Raw genomic sequence first — 22,265 nt, 5'->3', positions numbered from 1 at the left:
AGTCGCTCTGGATAAGAGCGTCTGCTAAATGACTAAATGTAAAATGTAATTAAGAAATTGAGGGATAAAACGTTTTCTTAAAAGTCCTCAAATGAAAATCACACTTAAAAGTTAAGCATGCAAATGAACATCAGCGTAAACACTATTCAGAGGATGTGTTCAGCTTTTATTGTAAAAGTGACAACAGTCACATGTAAAGGCACGTTTCACCGCGACAAATTATAAAAGTGTGAGAAACTATGATCAAAAGGCATAGGATTAATGGCAGCATTATTTTAACATAAGCGGGTGAAAGTATAGTGTACATTACCTGGCCTGCGCAGGTCTAATTGAACGTTATTAGATACTCAGGATAGGCCTGGCAATCGTGGAAGATTACAAACATGGAGGGTCTAGCGGGATGGTCTGTCACGCTGTCATAAAGTTGAGCGTTGGTGTTGCCTTTACTCGGGGGCACGATCATCCCTTGTTGTCCTCTGGTGAAGTCGCCAGTCAGGACGCAGCAGAGGAACATGAACTTCTGGCCTTGGGGGTCTGGTTTGGAGTAAGTGTCGCTAGCAGAGTAACTAGCGTTGACTGCAAAGTAGGTGCCGTTTCCATAGCAGGCAGCTGAAGAATAGGACATCTCTGTTAGCATATTGACCAACTGGTTCGATGATGATTAAGACTTACAGGATGCAGTGGTGTAATCATTCAGTTTATTCATGCGTGGAGAGAAGGCTTGCTGTTATGGCGGCTCTCTACATATAGAACAGAACAGATTTGTGTGGCATCACAAGGTTTGGTTCTAGTTGTAAAGACAGTCTATTCATTGATTAACTCCCAACTAGTTATCATCAGTTAGGGTCAGTAAAGGCTACATTCCTTTGACCCATAGAAAGGTCAGAGGTCAGTACCCTCTCGAACCTAAACACACCAGAAGGCCTCAACCTACCCACGTGGCTCAGAGAAGGGTTAAACATTCTCTCACACGACTGGATCCCTCTAATCGATTAATATATATATTTTAAATATATGTTTTTTGTATTTTTTATGCTTTATTGGTTTTAAGTGATGTGTGACAGGAGAGGGAGAGGGAGAGAGACCGAGAGGGGGGGGGGGGAGAGAGAGGGGGGGGGAGAGAGAGAGGGGGGGGGGGGAGAGAGAGAGAGATGCAGCTAACCCTACATGTTTCTTGCACTCATCCGCTGAGCTACCGGGGCGTCCCTCTAAAAGAGCTATTTAAGACCATTTTAAGGATCACTTCAAATGTTAAAAGTATTAGTGGGTGTAGCAATTCATTCACGTGTGCCTGGAAACATGTCTTTAAAAGAATGTCATACCGTTTTTCCCAGCGTAGCTCCGGTTGAAGCCGTTGTGTCTGATGTGGTCGATGGACTGGTAGCAGGCTCCGTGGAAGAGCTGCTTCTCGTTGTTCTGGTGCCCGTTCCTCTTCTCCATCCCTTGTTTCTTGATCTGAAGACTCTTCCACAGGGTCGAGTTCTGGATCCTCTCAATCTGAGCGCAGGTGTTCAACCCAGTGTTAGCAAGTAGCTACGTCTCAATAGCCTACCAAGTCGCTACCTATCAACACCTTCGATGCAACTGGCTCGTGGCTACTGAGGGGTGTAACAGTACACAGAAGTCACGGTTTGGTGTGAATGTATGTATCGTTACACCCCTAGTAGCTACTGAGAGGGAAAAGTGCTACCTTTATTATGTTCCTTGGGCAGGTGGCCTTGAACAGGTTTTGAACTGTGTTGTACTCTGTGCTGCCTGGCTGGATGGGGCAGGACAGGCATGATGTGTTGGCTGGCATGGCATCCCAATGGGGGGGTAGATTATCCTTTTGGCCTGGGGGCGGAAAATCAACAATCAGGGTTTTCAAAACAACTACGCCACAGTATGCCATCTCAAGGTTATGTTACATTTGACAATCGCAAAAGTCCTGTGCATATTAGGGTGTCTTAGGAATATCTACAGTTTGACACATTTGGACTACGGGTATTTCTCTGTTCCTCGATCACATGCTCCATCGTCGAGACAGATAGTAGGACACGTTTTAACTAGAAATACAAATCAAAGACAGTGTGTTGACGACTGTACTAAAAACAAACTACCTGCTAGCTTGTCGATGCGTCTGATTTGAAGAGTGTTCCCCTGTGCATCGTTCCCAGGTCCATCCGGCAGGAGAACCTTGTAAATCTGACCCTGAAGGTTGACCTCCACATGAGCATGCTTCTTTTGAAAACTCTCCTCTAGATGGAAGTTCGAGACGGGGTCAAAGTTCACGAACTGTCCTCCTTGCTGCTGGTGCTGCCACTCTGTCATACTGCCGATCATTTCCACGTTCTTATTGAAGGCCTCCTGCTCGCGCGCTCTCCTCAGCATCTCGTGGATCTCGTTGGTGGTTTTGGACACGTCCTTGCTCATGCCCTCCACGGTGATGACGGCCTGGGACGAGGCGTACTCCAGCGTGACGCTCACGTCCATGGTGGCCTCCATGTCTCTGATGCGCTGGCGGTCCGGATCGGAGAGGCTGAGGATGGCGTTGTCTTTGATGCTGTTGGAGAACTGCTGATTGGTTATCAGGTCGCTGATCAGCTGCTTGGCGTGGTCCACTCTGGTCTGGGAGTCTCCGCAGATGTGGAAGCAGGCCGGGTCTGCCCGTTTGCCCTCAATCACAAACTCTTTGTCCTTTTGGGGCTTTTGAGTGCCAGTCAAGCCGAAAAATGCTGTTAGGAAAACGTGTGTGCTTTATTATTTATGATAAGAATCGTACATAGTGTGACAAAGCGATTCTGCTTTGTCGCTACTATCATCACTATTCTAGTATTTGAAACATACTGTAAGGAATACTTGAAATATTTCAAGAAAATAACTAACACAGAACAACACTGACATTGTGAGCAATTTAGATAGCCCTTACATTTGATTTTTCCCCAGACCGTGTCCTTTTCTTCAGCAATGTCTTCTGTCCCTTCTTTATTTTGCATACTGCTGAGGAAATCTTTAACCATAGCAGTTTGAAACACCACCATTCTGACCAGCTTCAGATTGTTATGAGACTTCTGGTTGATCACGTCTACAACAGCATCCAACATGGCATCTGCCACCTGGCCCGCCTGAACCTTGCCTTGGCCTAGAAGGAAACCATCAGCATTTAGTTTTCTTTTAGTCAAGTAAAATAAATAACACTTTCCAGATAAACAAAACTACTACTGAATGTGTTCTCACCTATTTTTTTAAATAAAAGTTTCTACTCTTTCTAAAACAACAATCAATCAGCATAAATGGTATAATAATGTCAGGAGTCGTGATTTAAAAGTCAGATGAGTCAGATGGCAGAGCGGTTGGGGAATCGGGCTATTAATCAGAAGGTTGCCGGTTCGATTTCTGGCCGTGCAAAATGACGTGTCCTTGGGCAAGGAACTTCACCCTACTTGCCTCGGGGGGAATGTCCCTGTGCTTACTGTAAGTTGCTCTGGATAAGAGTGTCTGCTAAATGACAATGTAAATGTTAAAAACCTACTACTATAGTTCCTACCACTAAAGTTCTTCTCCTAGTTCTTCTAAAAGCTACTAAAGTACCTGTGCCGAGAGCAGGGATGGAGATGGAAGTGTAGTTGTTTACAGCGCACATAAGGAGTGCCTCCTTCACAGCCTTGAAGATATTCTGTGGGTCTGTCTGGCCAACCAGGTGGATGATCTTCTTTGCCTGCAGGTTACCAGGCTGGGTCATTATCATGCCTGCGTTAGGCTGGGCTCCTGTCAGAACAAAACATTCAGGGAATACCAATTAAGATTTGTGTACATGAACTTTGCTCACGTAACTTTTTATGATGGATTTTGTGAATAGCTGGATCGATGGGCCCACACCCAAGTGTTTACGATGTTGCTGTGTAGATGGCAACTGACCATAGCACATTAAAATCAGACAAAGGTTACTTCACTAACTATAGTAGTTTCTATGATTTCATTTTGTTATGTTAACTTGGAAGACAAGTTTTTTTTTTTTTTTTGCACAAATGGCACAGGGGAATGTCCCTGTAGTTACTGTAAGTCGCTCTGGATAAGAGCGTCTGCTAAAAAAAATGACTAAAAAAAAATCAACCCTTACTTCCTTCCTTCAACACCTTCATCAACCAGTAAGAAGTAACCCTTTACAATAATAGTTACTATATCTAATAAAACTTTTTCATAAATTCAGGAAGTCAACAAAGTGTGAGTGTGAAACATTATAAAGCAACACAGTTCTTACCCAGTAGCTGACATTCTGCTTCCACAGTCTGCCCAGCAGCATCCAGAATGGCCTTCGATACACCTACAGGAACATGACTCACATGAGAACACCATAAACAACATCAACAGTCACGCAACTATACATTTGACAGGTTTTTCAATGGGTGTTTATTTTATCAAAACATCATATCCTGGCTGTTGTGAATCGTAAAGATGCAAGCTGGTTAAAACTCAACCCATATCCTGCTTTAAAAGTAATGACTGATTTCAGTGTTATTAATTAATATAATCTAAACAACAAACTATAATGGACATGATCACCTGGATATACGCATACATTGCATACCTGACTTGAGGCTGAAGTCCTGATTGGAGGAGTTAACAATGACATCAGTGGTCTCCTTGGTGATGTCTCCCGTGACAACCTGTATAACCACGCCTGACATGCTTGTCTCATGCACCCCTGAACTTGACGTGACCTTGGAAAAAAAGCCTAGTGGAGGTAGAAGTACAGTTGTTTTTAGGACTACATTTACAATATCAAGCAACAGTTGAATATTAGTCACACCATAGATGTACAATTTTGCCAAATAACGTTTTAAGTGAACCTTTAGGTTGTGTTGTGGCTGCAGCTGTGGTCGCCCCAGAGGCAGCAGACTGGGTTGTGAACATCTTGGTAAATTCATCATTGAAAGCCTGAAAGTAACAGTGGGAAGAGAAAAACCTGAATGAACTAAATCAAATACAGGTCTACCTGCACAACACCCATACCTACTCACAGATACAGTATCTCACCCCAGACGGATTCATCCAATGCAGAGAATCATTCTCTGCAGCCGAGAATCAAGGATCAAAGGTGCATAGTACTAAAAGTACTTCAAGTTCTAACAGTACTTCAGGGATCAAAGTCATGGAACAGGCTGTATTTTCCAGGTGCAGAGAAAAACAGCCACATTCTAACTCTGTATTTGACAGTTGAGCTGTTTCTTTACCTGGATAGTCTGCGGATCACTTGGGTGGAGAACGAACACCACCTCCTTCAGGTGCTTGGGGTGCTTCTTACTGCTGAACTTGAGGACTTCGTTTAGCATAAGAGAAGCCACAAGGTCTTTGGGGAAGCCCAGGTTCCCTGTTCCCACTGCAGGGAACGTTATGGAGCTGAGTCGCTGATGCTCTGCCTTATCTAGGCATTCCTTCACAATCCTACTCAACATCTACCAGAAAACAAACAACCAAAAAATATATATATATTAAATGTGAATTTTCTTTTGTTGGCTTGCAGTATAGGTGCATGTGTTTCAAAGATCACTTTGTAGGAATCGACTTCATAGTCGTGTAACTTTCAATAATTAACTGAATCAAATGTAAATGTAGTTACGTTGTATTACCTTTTGAGCCACTGCTTGTCCATTGTCCCAGTTAGGGGCGATGGTGTGAAACACAACCTTGCACTTGAGGTTGCCACCGTTGGTGACAATGATGTCGCCGCAGGTACCTCTGACAGCTTGTTGGTTGACCAGGGCCTGGAGTTGAGGTCCAGCCACACTCAAGATGGCCTTTGAGACGGCGCCGCTGTTAAGAACTAAGTCTTCACCCACCGTGTTCACAAGTGCCTCAGTCTGTAAGATAAAAAATATATTTTAATATACCCCCTGAACTTGAAGATCCCCCCCCCCCCCCCCGAATTTTTTTTTTAATACTAGGTTGTTGATACGGTTGCCAGACTTTTATTCAAAAAGATTGATGACTCAAAATATTTGTCTGTGATTTGATGGTTACGTACAGGTAATAAGCACTGAATCAGGATACATCCTTAAATGTTGTTTTTACTCAAGAAAATGCCTCACAAATGGACAGCTTACCGAAGCATCTTGAATGTTTCCTCTCATCAACACGATGGAAAGCCCTTCCCTGGTTTTCACTCTGTCTGAGTTATTTGTACTGAGGACCAGAGGGACATGCTGGGTCGGTGTGGCGCTGGTCAGAGGGCTCAGCTGAGCATGGCTTGTCCCGTGGTCACCAAACTCCTTCCTCACTGCTGCCTCCATGGCCCCAACCGTCCTGTCATCGTTGTCCACCAAATGGATCTTCTTCAAGGTGTTCTCACCAAACTTGTCGTCACAGTAATCCTTGATAGCTCTTGCTATAGTTTTAGCACACAAGCTCAGGGGAAAGCCGAGGTTCCCAGAGCTGATGGCCGGCAGAGCCACAGACAGGCAGTTGTTAGTCTCCGCTAAATCCAGGCTCCCTTTCACCGCTCTCCGCAACTGCCCCTCAGCCTTATGGGGGTTTGCGTGATCATACCGGGGTCCCACTGCGTGGATGATACTTTTACAATGGAGCCGACCTCCCGCACCCGTGAGGACACAGTCTCCTGGCCTCAGTTTCCCCTTGCGGTTGATGATCTGGTCACATTCGTCCTGCAGACGAGGTCCAGCAGCGAGCAGGAGCGCCCCAGCTAAACCACCACTATGCTGTAGGTCTACGTTTGCTGCATTGACGACTGCATGCACGGCGTAGCTGCTTACATCGGCCTTACAAACGGCAATTTCTACCCCGTCCGATGTTGTAAGTTGGTAGATTGGCTTTGAAGCACCTCCGAGTGCCGAATCTTGTCCGATATCATCGCTCCCCTCAACTAGCTGTACCAAACAGCCTGTCTGGCCCATGACTGTGGACACATACATGGCACCTTCATCCTGGAATAACTTCTTCGCTCCAGGCTTGGACACTCTCAACACACTGAAGCATGTGGATGAAATCAGGTCTTCAAATCCAGATTTGCAAGATGTGACATGAACCCTGGCACCGTTTAAGACAACTTTCTCTTTCCTGAAAGTGACATTCACTTTATCGCTAGCCAGATCAGACCAGGCATTTCTGTGATGGTTCTGAATGAATTTGATTATGGCCTCTCGTTTGACCTCAAGAGTTTCTTCAACTTCAGCATTTTGGTGCAAAAAGTCATCTAGGTCATTCCGTACTGATAAAACACTGTCTTTGTAGCCTGATACCACTACTTTCTGATCGTCGCCAGTAGTCTGGATCATGACTTTTCTAAAGGACATGTTGGAGGTGTGTTCCATGCGTGAAACCAGATCCTGCCACTCGGACATCTCCAGGACATTGCAGTCTTCAATATCTATGTACTGGGACAACAGAAGCCTGTTAAGATGATCTTCTGCTTCAATCAATGATTCCTCTGATAAAGCAAGTAACTGCAGACGGTACTTGTCAATCTCTAGAGCTGCATGAATTCCCTTTGAAATCAAAAGAGAGTCTGTGAGCTTTTCTTGGTCTTCACCCTGCAGAAACTCAACAACGTAGTCGTCCCATTCCAAAGTCTTCCGTTTCAATGCCACAACTCCGTCTACAACCTTTCTTTGGGCGTCCAACACTTCCTGCAGCAGGCCGTAGAAGGTGACAAACCCTTTCTCGCCATCGTACGTCATTTTCAGCTCTGGGTATTCAATCGCCAGCTTGTCCTTTAGGCCATCATTTAAGAGGATTTGATAGATAGATGGACACAAATTGACATCTTGTTTGATGCTAGATTTCTCCCTTTGTATTCTTTTGTCTATATTATCCAATATCTCATTCAGTGGCGGCTCTAGTCTGTTCACTTCTTCTACAAGGCCGACCACTGTGATGACACCCTGGGCCTTGTCAGGGACCACCACTACTTCTGCTCCCGACGCTGTGTGTTCGATCTCTCGCTCAGATTCTTCCCAGGCTGCAGCCTGGACAAGGAGCTTCAACGGTTTGTATTTAGCCAATGCTTGAAGGAAGGCTGTCTGCACAGTGTCCTTCCACTTCTGGAGATCCTTGGCTTTGATCCCCTTCTGTTTAAGGAGTTCAGGCAGGGGGCTCAACTTGACGGTTGGTTGTTGGAGGTCCACCTTGCAAAAATGCTGGGCGAGGTTGTGGTGGATGGAGTCTGCAGCTTCCTGAGTGTCACAGAGGTATTTCCAAACGTCTTGATCGATGTTCTCACTGTGGGCTAGCGGGAGTTTTAAAGAGGGTCTGTTTTTACCATATAGCGCCGTTCCCAAGGATTCATAGAATGGGAAAGCCATTACTGGTTGCTTGTGAATTTGATGTTTCTTCTTAATTATTCTGCCAACAGCTAAAAGAAAACATACATGTTTAATATACATATATTATATGTGTCAGATACAGTGGCATTAGAGTACAAAAAATCTCAGAATTTTGGTTAGAATTACAATACCTCTAGGATCCTGAAAGTTGATGATGGCAGTCTGCTCCTCTTCATTTACTGAAACATCTTGCACATCCTCGCCTTCTTTTTCAAAGTACAGGAGGAGGTGGTCTGAACTGACATTTGGGGGAACGTCCTCCAAAATGGCTTTAGTTGTGACTTCCAGAGGCCTGATTGTCAACTTATTTTTTTTGAACACTCTATTTGTGGTGCAGTTCGAGACAAAATTATTGCTCTCTGTCAAATAGGAAACAAAAGTAGAAGCCTTTATTTATTTACATTTGATTGTATATTTTGCAGGGACAGCGCACAATTAAAAGTAATTTGCAGCTATTTTGCATCTGTTGTCTCTGTATTATATAGGTCTATTTACATTATATATAATGTTTTTAATTTCTGATATGGCAAAGTAGAAGCTAACTCCACTATTTAAAATACAGTATTTACTACCTTGAACACTTTGGAAAGTCACCACAGCCATGCCAGTATCAGGCAGAATCTCCAGACTGAAGGTTTCTGATGCAGAAGGGGAGTCTGAACCAGATCCCAGACTACTGAGGATGTTCTCCACCAGCATCTCCAGGAACTCCTGGTTCTCCTTCACGTTCCCAAGCACAGACAAGGTAGAGCCTGGCTCCTCCTCTTCCTCCTTTTCCTCCGGAACCTTGGAGCTTAATTCGTTGGCAACGACTATGAAGAAAATAATTGTACATGTTGAGGATACAGGACTGTCACACGTTTCTCAGTGACAGGAACTGACCTGATCACATCATTCACATGCAATATCAGATTTCTCACAAAACTGTGAGGAACTAGGATAAGCTATCATTAACACAAACCTATAGCTTTCTTTTTGAAGCCTAACACTTCCATCTGTGGTGTGTCGGTTTCTGCCTTCCGTTTATATGTTGGCAAGAGAAGGCTGTCCACTGGCTCCCTAACACCTGATACATTTGATCAGTCAGATAAATATCCATACATACAAATATATGATATTAAATAGCAGGTAAACAATGCCATTTTAATGTACTGAAATGGACAGTCTTGTTCTCCTTCTACAACAGTAGAGTTTCCTGTAGGCCACCCACTCCCATAATCCCTGCAAATTTGACACTATTGACACTATTACAGACTCAGTCTCAATCCAACTGTTAGTCAGTCTTGATGAGTGTGTCCTTCAGATTAGATGATGTGACAGAAATATTCAGAATATTTGTTCAAGCTAACCACTCCAGAAACACTCAACATTAAGTGTAGTACTTACATGTGTTGTCTACGAGATCGTCAGCCGATGCTTCCTAAGACACAAGTTGCGTTATTTCACTTAGCTACATTATGTAAGTATGATTTCACTTCTGTTCTATATATTGAGTATTACATTTGACTAGTTTTTTTATTACAGGAAATCATCAGTTAGTCTATCCCTGTGTATGAAGTTATAAATCATTAGCCTACAGACATTCAGCCCACATCAGGGCAACAGTGACTACAAATACAGCGGTAACTTTTCCACCAAAGAGCTCATCTCCTACAACTCCCATGAACTCACATTTGCAATTGAGACCTCTTTTGGTAATCGAACAGTCAGTTTTATCCGTTCTTGATCCAAAATGATTTCGTGCACCTGTTTATTGACAACTTTCTTCCTGGCTGTACATAATGGAACAAAAAATAAAACAGTCAAGTAGTGCAGTACGATGTTCACCGCACGGACAGCCTTTGTCAACAACGCCCAGCCTTGTTGCAACGACTGCCTGCACACTGCTATATTATAATCCCTACAATCAACTCCCAAAAACACAGGACACAAAAGAAGTAATAAAATGTAAATCACATATTTTGTTGATGGTTAGCAAACATAATTGTAAAACGCTTGGCCTCCTTACCATCCTCCGTTTTAAATCGCACTATTGTGCTTTTGTCTGCTCCGCATTCCACTTGACAGTCATCACCGTTTGCCTTCTTACTTTGAAAGTATTTCACCAACTTGTTTTTGAGTTTGGAGACATTTTGGTTACTCTCTAGCTCGACGAGCAAAGGAAACGAATACGCGTCTGCCATCGCTGTAGCTAACTAGCGAGCATATTCTGTGTAGCCTGTCTTAATGTGCTTGTTCACTTTCACTTTTGTTTCTGGTTGATACTGGACTCAAACCTTCGTTTACTCCAACTTTCGACACGCACCTTTGAGCTATCAACTACGCGGCATAGGGTGAATATGCAATTCTTTTGCTAGTAGGCTAGTAAAGTAATTACTGTAGTATAAAATTAATTATCCTACTGTAGTAGTCAAATAATTTCGATAAAAACGACATACACGAACGTAAATCCGAGTGAAGTCAGGCGGGGCTTTATTAGAATCTAATTTAGGCTACCAGTTTTACTTTCGAGTTGAGTCACAACGGATATTTACAGTTTTGGAAAACACCGTTTTACATAGTTACATAGTTACATTATTATCCAACGTTTTCTGCCATCAGGTAAGCGTAGATCCATGTCTGTAAACATATTTGCGTGGGAGAGATCAATAAGTGAAAAATTCTGGTTGTACCGTAGCATTTTGTAAAGTAACTATTTGGATTGAGTAGCCTACAGCAGCCGAAGGAAAATAGTTACCGTCTGTAGATGCTTGGCTGTTTCACTGGGTGAACATGACTGACTACATAAGGATAGATCTTGGTGACATCATTTTACATCCATATAAACGTGTTCATAATGTTATGAACATTAAAGTTGTTCATAACAACTGCTGTTCAGTAGTTGTATAATTATATGTTGAGTTTTTTTGCTTTTAATGTAGTTATTTGGCTTTATTTATTTATTTTTAAAGGATTAAAGGATTTAGTAGGCCTATACTGTATGACCAATATAGCTTGATGTAAAATGTGTAGGTCTATCTGACCTACATTCTCTCACCAGTTTTCCTCGGTGAAAGCCATGGCTGACTCTGTGAAAATCCCTCTGGATGACATGTTGGAAAGCATTGTCAAGCAATGTGGACCTGCCCTGATAAACGTCCTTAAAAACAAGTTTGGATGTGAAGCTGTAATCCATGGCGTGAGTGCTGAATGGGGCTCTGGCCCAGCACAGCAACACAAGAAGCCCAGTGTCCTTCCTGAGAAACGGTTTTCCACGCAGTTGCCCAAAGGTACGACTGTTTCAGTGTGGAAGGATGACCTTACCACTCACCAAGCAGATGCTGTTGTCAACGCAGCCAACGAGCGCCTGAACCATGGTGGAGGTCTCGCCGTAGCGCTCTCTGATGCGGGCGGCCCAGATATCCAGAGGGAGAGTGACCGTTACATTCAGAGTCATGGAAAGCTGTTTGCTGGTCAGGCCGTTGTCACCACAGCTGGAAAACTGAATTACCAGAAGATCATTCATGCTGTGGGTCCATGCCTTAAAATCAGCCACAATAAGAATGATGTTGATCGAGCCACACCCGATCTCAAGTTGGCAATCAAGAACATTCTCAGATTAATGGAAAAGGAGAACCTGCAGTCTGTTGCCATTCCTGCCATCAGTTCTGGCCTGTTCAACTTCCCCTTGCACGTTTGCGCAGACACCATAGTGGAAACCCTGAAAGAGCATGATCAGAGATGTTATGGCAGGCCCTTGGAGATTCACCTGGTCAACAATGACGAGCCCAGTGTGAAGGAGATGGAGCGAGCATGCAAGGAGTTTCTGCCTCAGACACAGCAGGCTACATCCAGCGCAGCTGTGAGCCATGGAAACAGCCTCTGTCCACCACTAAACATCAACAATGTCACACTCAGCATCAAGAAAGGAAACATTGAGAGACAAAAGGTGGAGTTTTACTAAACATGTCTTAAAGTGACTGGTGTGTCACATTTGTTGGAAATTATAACATTTATATGCATGTTAATTGCATGAAGCTATACAATATTTTTGATAGAGACGATCTTGTTCAATACATCATATGCTGCACTGCAACTAACTTTCATTTTGTTTTGTTTTTTTTGACAGACGGACATCATTGTGAATACGATTGGCTTAAATTTAGATCTATCATACGGAGCTATAACAAAAAGCATTCTGAAAGCTGCTGGTAAAGGGATCCAGACGGAAATAAATCAAAAATCAAAAAAACACAAAAATGTCATTGAGACAATGGGACATGACTTAAACTGCCATTTTGTGTACCACACAATATGTCCTGACAAAATAAATACAAAAGCATATGAGGTATTTAGTGTTATTAGTGGGGCTATTAAAGAGCCATTCAAAATTTGCCAGTCATACGTTAATATTGTACATGTTTTTTCATGACTTATCTGGATTACCCAACAGATTCTAGCTGACATTGTATGGGAATGTCTGGACAAAGCCCACAAAAGTCAGGAGAAATCCATCTCCTTCCCAGCCATCGGCACTGGTGGTCTGGGCTATGACAGAGATGTGGTCGCCCAAGTTATGATCGACATTGCTGTCAAATTTGCACAGAAAAATAATGGAGTGCACTTGGACATTTCCTACGTTATGTATCCAACTGACACAGATACATACAAAGTAAGTTTTGGTACAAAACATGTTAGTATTAGTAGAACATATTATTACTATTATTATTATTATTAAAGTTATTAACGCAATAATAACGTTTTTACAATCATAAGTGACCTTAATGACTATACATGCTCAATCTTTAACAACAAGTATGCAAAGTAAATACTATACAATTAGGATTTGGTAGTAGGTAGGGTTATTAGGGACAGGGTTAATGATAATGACCTTCCTTAATGAAATGTTGTGCATCTCTACAGGCATTTGAAGACCGGATGAGAACCCTCCAAGGTAGCGCTAACTACCCCAGCTCCTCAAGCAGGTCCCCTCAAGGTAGCGCTAACTACCCCAGCTCCTCCAGCAGGTCTCCTCAAGGTAGCGCTAACTACCCCAGCTCCCCCAGCAGGTCCCCTCAAGGTAGCGCTAACTACCCCAGCTCCTCCAGCAGGTCCCCTCAAGGTAGCGCTAACTACCCCAGCTCCTCCAGCAGGTCTCCTCAAAGTAGCGCTAACTACCCCAGCTCCCCCAGCAGGTCCCCTCAAGGTAGCACTAACTACCCCAGCTCCCCCAGCAGGTCCCCTCAAGGTAGCGCTAACTACCCCAGCTACTGCGGTAGGTCCCCTCAAGGTAGCGCTAACTACCCCAGCTCCTCCAGCAGGTCTCCTCAAAGTAGCGCTAACTACCCCAGCTCCTCCAGCAGGTCCCCTCAAGGTAGCGCTAACTACCCCAGCTCCTCCAGCAGGTCTCCTCAAGGTAGCGCTAACTACCCCAGCTCCCCCAGCAGGTCTCCTCAAGGTAGCGCTAACTACCCCAGCTCCCCCAGCAGGTCCCCTCAAGGTAGCGCTAACTACCCCAGCTACTGCGGTAGGTCCCCTCAAGGTAGCGCTAACTACCCCAGCTCCCCCAGCATGTCCCCTCAAAGTGACACCCCCTAGCAAAAGACGTAGGACAAGTGCTATCATCACAACGCTCCTAACCTGCTGATTATATGTAATATGATCTCATTTTAACACAAGTTTTAATGTTCTTTATAGTAGATTTGATGCTGACAAATGACCATGCCAAGAGCAGTGCTGAAACTCCACACATCGAGCTGATAAGTGCCATTCAAGAGAGGATGTCTGAGGCCAGGCGTTGGATCTGGGACGATATTCACCGACTTCACCAAAACAGCTTCAACATTCATAACAACTTCATTCAGCACTTTGGCCAGCGTGAGCATGAGAACCTGATGTCCTTCCAGACCATGAGGAACATCTCCATAACAGAGTCTTTCCAAGATGGTTGTGCCGGTATTCAAATAACAGGAAGTAATTCCATCGGAGTAGCTGTAGTGGGGGTGGAGGTGGAGGCAATGTGCTGCAAGGCTCAAGAAGAGTTTGCAAGAGAAGAAGAGGTTGCCATGGTACTGTTATTAAACGAAAAAGTCTCTTATCAGAGGAGCGTTCACACCAGCAGGTTTGATAACAGAGACAGAGGTTCAAACTTCACAGAGTTCCGGATTGTCAGAGTGAGTCTAGATAGTGCAAGAAACAACAAAAACAAAACCATAATAAATGTATAATCTTTGAGTTAAACAGGTTCCACTCTTGCAGTAATGTGTTGTGGGTAATTTTCCAGGTTGAAAAGCTGGAGAATCCTTGCCTGAAGCGGGTCTTTGAGATAAAGAAGCAGCAGTTGTCGGCTACTCCCAGTAGGATGTACCAGCGCCTGCCTGCACAGTTCTGTGAGCTGGTCAGCAGGGTGGGCTTCCACAGGATGCTAGCACCACCTCACGGTATGAGGAGGAGCTTTTCATTTAGAGAGGACATTAAGGAAGCATACAGTTCTCCATGCAGATTGTGTCACTAAGCAAAGGAGCTTAATAAAGATTCCCTCTCCTTCTACATGGATGCCATATTTCTCTCTAAACACACATTGTGTAGTTCTTCTCACCTGCTGAAATGTGAAGTGCACGTTGGTGTTTATATCCATTAAAAGTGACTTTATTCTCTCGTGGTGTTTCTTAGAGCAAAAGTATGGACAGGGGATCTACTTCTGCGAGAGCCCCGAATTGGCGATGAGGCTGTGGAGGAACACGCCAGAGGAAGAGTATCTGTACTTTGTTGAGGCGCAGGTGCTGACTGGGAAGTCGACGACTGGTTCAGCAGAACTAATCCTTCCCCCCTCCCTGGGCTCAGATGCCTCGTCTCTGTACGACAGCCTCACCAATACGAGAAAGGACGTCCATGTTGTATTCAACGGGCACCAGGCTCTCCCTGAGTATCTGATCATCTGCAAAAGGCGTTAATAATCATGCATATAGGCAGATCCCTTAAATGCAGACAACTGTCTAAAAGATTGTGATCCTCTTTTGGAATAGAGATTTGATTTTGAAACAGAGAAGTGATTAGTGAACATTTTCTTTACCCTGCTATTTCTTATTTCATTATTTTTAGATCTTATCATTTGTAGTTTGTATACAACTGAATTGTTATTTTAAATGTAAAAATAATCAAGCAGCAATCAGGGTTTGTGACATTACTATCTTGTAGTTTTAAAATGTTAAATTGAACATAATCTAGATCTGTATTACACTGTTGTGACAAAGCAATACAAATTAACCAACTTTCTATGAGAATTACTACTTATCTTTAAGATTCTACTTATCTTTAGGTTTTTTTTCTGCTCCCAACGATTTTGTTCCTGAAATGGTTGATTCACTTGACTTATTAGATCAATACTAGGTTTAAATGTGCCTTAATGAGTTAAACAAGTACATTCCAAATGTACTTGTTTACAGTGTCAATACAGTGACACAATGCAACAATAAAAAGGGTTAACATTATTTCAGCTTCCCTTATCTTCTTTGAATAACTTTTAAACGCCCTGTTGCAGAGCAGTGCAAGTGGTAAAGCATGTGGTTATAAAGTGACATCTTTGGAAATCTGGTCCACACAAGTCACCACCATAGACTGTCTCACCAGCTACCTGGAAACACCTACATAACACACTCACTGTTTCACCTCAGATAACACACTCGCTGTTTCACCTCACATAACACACTCACTGTTTCACCTCACATAACACACTTGCTGTTTCACCTCACATAATGCACTACACTGAAATACTTCAGTTACAATTATTTAATAAAATAAGTTTTGACATGCTGAACAAAATATACATGATAAACATTAAATCACTGAAACAGTTAACTAAAATATACACTGTAAGCATAATTTAATATGACTATACCTGAATACTTAATGTTCTTTATGAAATGTAATAAATTCTATTTCAGAGGGTAACAGTGCTGCTGAACGTACAAAAATCTGTTTCAAAGCCAAATTCTACTTCCCCTCTATACAAACATACTGTACATTCCTGCACAGAACTCATGATCGACATAAACAAGATTAAATTCCTATGGACTGATTTATAGTTATTACAGACATGATGCTGTTACCAATAACAACACTACACTTCAGTTATCTACATGTTCCAGACTACAAGAAAAAGCTCATTACTGGCACATTATTGCATTACTGTATAAGCCAGTGGCATGGACTGTGGAATTTAGGCTTCTTTTCATTCTTTTCAGAAAAAGATCTAGACGCCTTCAAATTATTTTGTAGTCCCTTTCTACAACTGTGAACTCCTGGGAATTGCACAGAGGTGTCAAATTAGTAAAATGAAGACATTTTACTTTCCCTTCAACACAATTTCATCTGGCCCCTGCAGCTAGCCAGTCTCAGCTCTGGTCTCAGGATGTCTCAAGACATCCTGCTGGAGAAGTACGGGCAGCAACATTTCCACTGCATTCAATCGGAAATCCAGCTTGACAGTGAAATATTGAGGAGCTCACTTTCGATCTGTAATTTGGACCCTGAATTGCTATTCTTGATGCAAGTAAGTGTCAAACATTGTGATAACAGCATGTGCCCCAGTGTTTCTTCACAGACACACAGTCATTCTGTGCACTCTGCGATCTCTGTGCCGTCCACCAGCATGGTGTGGATGAGGCCATCCCTCCTCTTCCCGCTGCTCACGGCCTTGATGCAGCAGTCATGGTCCCCCAGCGTGAAGTGGGTCTCGGTCCCGTCCTCCACAAACTCCCCCTGCCAACAAGAAGAAACACAGATCCTTTCACCTCCATCTCAGAGCACCTCACAGTCAATAACAGCTCGTATTTGAACAGTGAGCTATCTCAAGTTCATCCTTCTATTCATTTCAATAAGTATGCGTCCTTAGTTAAGGTGATAATGTATTTATTTTGTGGCTGCTTTTATCCACAGCGATGTGTGGTAAATGTGAGGTTGTTGCAGGGCTTGTGTAGGTAAAGCTGTTTGTAATCTGTAATGAGAGCAGTTCTCTACATGTGGCTGAAACCATGCTTACCGCTGTCTCCATCTTTTGTCCATTACACCAGATATCCATGGTGTCTTTCTCTGGTCACAGGGGAAAGAACACAGGTTGAGTCAATGTCATTGAGATGCTTAAAGGCAAAAGATAAATACACGCTCATCATATTTTCTTTTCATTTTCAATGATGTAATCGCCACCCTGAACAAAAAGGAATATCTGTAACACCTTTAAAAGGTATGTGATTGCTGCAAAACAAGTTTCTCTCATGTGCATCCAGGCAATCTTAAGCAGTGAAAAAAATGTATCTTCTCTTTCAGTTTCATTTTAACATGAACAATTCATGTTAAATGCATTTACAAAGCAGACTGCTTTTACAGAGGGCCTTGTAAATAATTGCTGACAGGTACAATAACTCATGCATAACTCACTACACAGCAACACACTGTGATAAGGCACAATGGCCCGACATTCACGTCATCAAAAGGTTTTAGAAGGGGTGTGCCAACACTGTATGATTTTCAAAGTGCAAAGCCTAAGCTCTTAAACATCCCCTGCCGTAAACACAGTTGCTTAGTGACGGCTGCTGTTCTCTCGGTGATTACAGCTCAGGGTTGCCACGGGTGCTGCAGTCTAGATTGTACCAAAGCCGAGGGTTTTACCAACAACACCATCAATGCTGCAGACTTTGTTTTTAGCAGGGGGGCAGAGATGGTCACATGACTCAACCGGGCGTGTCATGGAGGCAGGGGCGTGTCATGGAGGCAGGGACGTGTCATGGAGGCTGGGCCGTGTCATGGAGGCAGGGTCGTGTCATGGAGGCTGGGGCGTGTCATGGAGGCAGGGGCGTGTCATGGAGGCAGGGCCGTGTCATGGAGGCAGGGTCGTGTCATGGAGGCTGGGGCGTGTCATGGAGGCAGGGGCAAACAAGAGGGCACACAAGCTAATCTGTACCAGTGGCCACACCCACACTGCTGGCCCTACAGGTTTCTGAGAGGCTCAGCCTGCAGTGTAGTCCACCAGGAAGGTAACCATGGAGACCTGCACGTAGAGGGATTAACCCTCTCAGGTGACATAACTCATGGTGAGGGGTTTAAGCAGCTAAAGAGATCAACCCTCCTTCCTTGATACAACATCAGTGAATCACTGCCGTGGCAGAGGCTATGCCCAGAGTCGCTAACACTAGCGGCTCTATCCAGTTATCTACAGAGGGCGTTTCATTTGTTAGGGTTGATTTAACATAGGCTTTTTACGAGTACTGAAGTTTGTATACCATCATGTCATATATGACAGCCGTCCCAGCCCCTGTCCCCTCAGTCTGCATGGGCATACTGAGGGGGCCACACAGGCGTATCTCGCCTTCCCTACGCGTAGACTCGTGCGTGACCTCTAACACGTTTAAAAAGACCTCAATCAGCTAAATCAGTTTCAATCTCGCCTTGTCCACCCCTTCCCCTCCAACATACACTCAGGGAAATGGACAAGTGAGTGTTCCCCACAGACCAGGCCCCTGGCACACTCACCCAGGACCACCCTGCAGTCGATGCCGTCCAGGTTGAGCACCCAGGTGCTGGTGGTCTTGGAGCGGTTCTCCATGTATTTCTTCAGGCTCTTCCCGTTTATCTCCAGGGTGTATTCGTACGCGAAGCCACTGACCGCATCAATGTTGATGGTGGCTTTGGTTTCCGAACTACCCACCTGGAATGTCTCCTTGCCCACCAGTTTAAACATCCAGTCTCTCCTTACAATTTCCTGTTAGATGGAACAATAGGGACAGTGGAAGCGTTCATTCAATGTGTCATGTCGCATTATTGATGTTTTCCACAGATAGATATGAATGCATTTGAGAGCATCATAATCTAGGAGTACTACTTTTCACATTAGTTTATTTCATGTGAACACACTAGAGTTTATATTTGCTCCATCAGAAACCCAAACGTTTCACTAAAACGTGTACGTTGCACTTACCTTTCCGTCAATGCAGATCACTCGTTTTCCTGTGGTTGTGCCATGTTCAAACTCAATCCGATGAACTCCATCACTTAACGCCACTTCCCACACGCCAACAAGGTCGCCCGACATACTCTGACCACTGTGTTTCTGGCGTACCTGGCCACCTGCCTTCGAGAAAAGAAACGTTGCTAGTTAGCTAGCTAGTAAATATGCAAACAGTTATCTACTACGTACTGTACTGTATTCACAAATCGGCACAGCTGACGTTACACAACCTAGCTAGTCTAACAAGTTAGTCTACCAGCTACTTGCAGTGCTGACACTGGCGGGAAGTACACAATTCTAGTCAAGCTACTGTACTAAGCTAACCCAAAACAGCTAGCGAGACTCCTGTAACGAGCTAGCCATCCAAAAAAACATGTACTGTACCGTTAAATTTAACAGTTCGCTTAACGTCTTACCTTTAAGTTTCAATACGATTTAATGTGATTACGCAAAGTCAGCTACGCAGGTAGCTAAATAGAGAACAATTGGGACATACAACCAGACCTTAAGAAGGTCCAGCTAGCTTTGACTAGCTCGTTAACAAGCAGATAGATACAGGTACTATAGGTAGCAATGGATATTCTTTACTAGTAGTTACTATGGTAACTCAATCTTCTTCTTCGAAGACAGTCCTTGACTGTTGTAAACGGATTAGTGCCGCCTAGTGGAGAGGAACAAGATGCCACAGGATTAAATACAATTTTACAAAAATAACAAAGCAAAGTAAACAACTTGGAAAATAATGGTCAGAGACATCATCCAAATAAGATTTGTACATGCCTGTGCAGGTTACACGTTTTCCTTTTAATTAAATTCAAAAGTCTGAAAGAACTTTGAAATAACAAATTTACCAATCCAGAAGCAGCTGTAGCATCTCTATGGAAGCACGTCAGTGACATAATGCTTTTTAAAGGCATTGATTTGTTTTGTTTTTGTGCAAGTGATAGAGACTATCAATATCATCATTTTATAGGATGTCCATCCTTCATGAGGACACTAGGTGCCAGTAGATCAACATCCATCTTTCTGTGTATGATTGATACCTAAAGATTATCACAGAATTCCACTCCCACCCTACATTTAGCTTCAACCATTGGATTCTTGGAAGATTATCCTGTCTATGTTGGATGGGTATGTACAGAGCACAATATGTTTTGGCCTATATTCTGTTTATTTGTGTATTAATAACAGTGGCTGAAGTAAGAGAGACAATTGTTGCATAACATTTGAAATTGGGTATATCTTTAGTTCTCGTAGCTTCAGTAGCTTGTTGGATGTGCTTTGCAAAGCCCCGATCCTACATGAACTTTAAAGCTTGTGAGTCAGAACATCTGACACAGACTACTTTCTTTCCTTAATATTTATTAAAGTCTAAAAGTAATATTGTATCTGTATCCCTCTATCTCTCTCCCTCTCTCTCTCTCTCTCTCTCTCTCTCTCTCTCCCTCTCTCTCTCTCTCTCTCTCTCTCTCTCTCTCTCTCTGTCACACACACACACACACAAGCTTCTCTTGTCTTACACATCTCTGTAAAAGCTTTTCCATTTATATGCAACCACCTTTCACACTTGACATTATCATGGGTGGATATTAAAATGGAATTACAATCCCCTGGTGGAAGGAGATCTGACACCAACAGGAACACCACACCCCTCCAGATTCCTCTGTAGGGCAGCAGCCTGAGGGGGGGGGGGGGGGGGGGGGGGGGAGTGAGGGGGGCTGGTATCTAGGAGGATTTCGTTTTTCAAATCTGCAGGTGCTCCCGTGTCACGCTGGATCTGACTAACCCAACCACGCTTGTTTAGTGTCATGTTTAACATCTGTTTATATTTCTGAATTGGTTTAGGCCATGACATGAGTTGCCTGTCAGTATTAATTGGCAAAACATGACTTTAAATGAAATGTCACTGACATGAAAATGCTTCAGTAATTACAAAATACAAGTAAAGGTTTGGCAATAGGGCAACACAATTAGGACATGGACTGTTTGTGTTTGAACTGAAACTCGTTGTGACCTGTGAAGCAGTCTGACCATGACACTCTGACTCACCACAACAGATGATGAATGGATCTCATGATGTGTGACGACTGGATGAGGGGAAGAGATTGCAGCATGCTACCCCTGGTGATCACAACACAAACAGAAGCAGCTTGAGGATCTGCAACCACATGACCAAACATAAGGCCTTGTCACCTTGCAAAATTCAACATTCTAAGAAGAGGTTTAAACTTGTTTAAAACAGTTGACATTTAAAATCATCCTGATTGAGTATATCTTGGCTCTAAGACTGTGGCACTCACACACAAGCCTAATTGGGAATCTTCGCAAGCCAGTCTGTCTTAGCTCACAGTCTCAAACAGTTGGAAGGCAAATATATTTCTGAACAGGCCACATAAAGCCTGTGTCTATTTTAGGCTCCTCTTGCCCTCCATTATCACAGGAGAGGGAATGAGACCCAGTTCTAAAAATAGGGAGTGTGTGACAGACTGGGACACAGGCCTGGTACCTGACACCAAGATATACATTTTAAACAGACAATTATATATTTTTGAAATAACAATCAGTTATAGTTATAGTAATTGTCCCTCCAAAAAGTTGATAACATGAAAAAAAAAAAGGTTTGAAAGGTTGAAAAAGTGATTTGAATTAATTTTTTTTGAAAAGTAAAAATAAATATTTTTGAAAAAAAGGTTTTCGAAAAAAAGGTAGGCCTACGTTAGGGATGAGACAGAGGGAGTTAGCGATGTCGACATGACTGAGAATAGAGACATTCCTGATCACCCATAGCCATATGCTGGAGATGTTCGAAATTGTCGGTGTCAAAAAGGATTCCTGGCGCTGCGTGTCTATGGTGTATTTTTGTATTAATGTAATAATATGATTTGAGGTAGTAGATATGGCTACTTTTTACTTACGTATATGTCAGAGCTCACTCTTCTTTACTTTAACTTGAGTGAAAAAAGTTT

The 22,265-nt window shown here is 43.2% G+C and overlaps 3 protein-coding genes across 6 annotated transcripts; 1 reads left to right on the top strand and 2 right to left on the bottom strand.

The window, feature by feature from the left end:
* Positions 1 to 145: 145 nt before the first annotated feature.
* LOC136957660 (protein mono-ADP-ribosyltransferase PARP14-like) lies at positions 146 to 10,616 on the bottom strand. 2 transcript variants are annotated; one of them, XM_067251769.1, is made up of 18 exons: positions 10,327 to 10,616; positions 9,990 to 10,090; positions 9,705 to 9,738; positions 9,280 to 9,384; positions 8,891 to 9,130; positions 8,450 to 8,677; positions 6,084 to 8,347; positions 5,610 to 5,840; positions 5,214 to 5,435; positions 4,830 to 4,917; positions 4,568 to 4,714; positions 4,241 to 4,303; positions 3,571 to 3,747; positions 2,909 to 3,121; positions 2,100 to 2,714; positions 1,691 to 1,833; positions 1,323 to 1,497; positions 146 to 609 (listed from the first exon to the last, which is right to left on the bottom strand). In XM_067251769.1, the coding sequence occupies exons 1-18, from the start codon at positions 10,499 to 10,501 to the stop codon at positions 326 to 328; spliced, it is 5,505 nt and encodes a 1,834-aa protein (XP_067107870.1). In that variant the 5' UTR covers positions 10,502 to 10,616; the 3' UTR covers positions 146 to 325. The 2 variants fall into 2 exon arrangements, with proteins under 2 accessions (XP_067107870.1, XP_067107878.1); XM_067251777.1 differs by lacking the exon at positions 9,280 to 9,384.
* A 21-nt stretch (positions 10,617 to 10,637) lies between these two features.
* parp9 (poly(ADP-ribose) polymerase family member 9) lies at positions 10,638 to 15,787 on the top strand. Of its 3 annotated transcripts, XM_067251799.1 has the most exons (9): positions 10,638 to 10,919; positions 11,359 to 12,246; positions 12,427 to 12,645; positions 12,751 to 12,969; positions 13,221 to 13,251; positions 13,378 to 13,419; positions 13,995 to 14,470; positions 14,581 to 14,737; positions 14,970 to 15,787. In XM_067251799.1, exons 2-9 carry the CDS (start codon positions 11,377 to 11,379, stop codon positions 15,248 to 15,250), a joined length of 2,295 nt encoding a protein of 764 aa, XP_067107900.1. In that variant the 5' UTR covers positions 10,638 to 10,919; positions 11,359 to 11,376; the 3' UTR covers positions 15,251 to 15,787. The 3 variants fall into 3 exon arrangements, with proteins under 3 accessions (XP_067107900.1, XP_067107910.1, XP_067107892.1); XM_067251809.1 differs by lacking the exon at positions 13,378 to 13,419 and having other exon boundaries at positions 13,221 to 13,293; positions 13,998 to 14,470; XM_067251791.1 differs by lacking the exon at positions 13,378 to 13,419 and having other exon boundaries at positions 13,221 to 13,293.
* A 307-nt stretch (positions 15,788 to 16,094) lies between these two features.
* Positions 16,095 to 19,856, bottom strand: faima (Fas apoptotic inhibitory molecule a). The gene is made up of 5 exons (XM_067260052.1): positions 19,716 to 19,856; positions 19,270 to 19,422; positions 18,825 to 19,053; positions 17,338 to 17,387; positions 16,095 to 17,057 (listed from the first exon to the last, which is right to left on the bottom strand). The coding sequence occupies exons 2-5, from the start codon at positions 19,381 to 19,383 to the stop codon at positions 16,908 to 16,910; spliced, it is 543 nt and encodes a 180-aa protein (XP_067116153.1). The 5' UTR covers positions 19,384 to 19,422; positions 19,716 to 19,856; the 3' UTR covers positions 16,095 to 16,907.
* Positions 19,857 to 22,265: the final 2,409 nt, after the last annotated feature.

The sequence above is a fragment of the Osmerus mordax genome, chromosome 2 (assembly GCF_038355195.1).
Source record: "Osmerus mordax isolate fOsmMor3 chromosome 2, fOsmMor3.pri, whole genome shotgun sequence".
NCBI classification, from domain to species: Eukaryota; Metazoa; Chordata; class Actinopteri; order Osmeriformes; family Osmeridae; genus Osmerus; species Osmerus mordax.
The sequence above is the reverse complement of the archived record's forward strand: the minus strand, read 5'-3'. Positions and strand labels throughout refer to the sequence as shown.

Excerpts from the sequence above, each read along its gene's own strand:
- faima (XM_067260052.1), bottom strand. The coding sequence starts at position 19,383 with ATGTCGGGCGACCTTGTTGGCGTGTGGGAAGTGGCGTTAAGTGATGGA. Across the intron at positions 19,054-19,269 it reads TGATCTGCATTGACGGAAAG|GAAATTGTAAGGAGAGACTG; the intron begins GTAAGTGCAACG and ends TCCATCTAACAG. Across the intron at positions 17,388-18,824 it reads CGACTGCAGGGTGGTCCTGG|AGAAAGACACCATGGATATC; the intron begins GTGAGTGTGCCA and ends CCCTGTGACCAG.
- LOC136957660 (XM_067251769.1), bottom strand. The coding sequence starts at position 10,501 with ATGGCAGACGCGTATTCGTTTCCTTTGCTCGTCGAGCTAGAGAGTAAC. Across the intron at positions 8,348-8,449 it reads CAACTTTCAGGATCCTAGAG|CTGTTGGCAGAATAATTAAG; the intron begins GTATTGTAATTC and ends GTTTTCTTTTAG. Across the intron at positions 5,436-5,609 it reads GACAAGCAGTGGCTCAAAAG|ATGTTGAGTAGGATTGTGAA; the intron begins GTAATACAACGT and ends GTTTTCTGGTAG.
- parp9 (XM_067251799.1), top strand. The coding sequence starts at position 11,377 with ATGGCTGACTCTGTGAAAATCCCTCTGGATGACATGTTGGAAAGCATT. Across the intron at positions 12,247-12,426 it reads GAAACATTGAGAGACAAAAG|ACGGACATCATTGTGAATAC; the intron begins GTGGAGTTTTAC and ends TTTTTTTGACAG. Across the intron at positions 13,252-13,377 it reads CCGGATGAGAACCCTCCAAG|GTAGCGCTAACTACCCCAGC; the intron begins GTAGCGCTAACT and ends GGTCCCCTCAAG.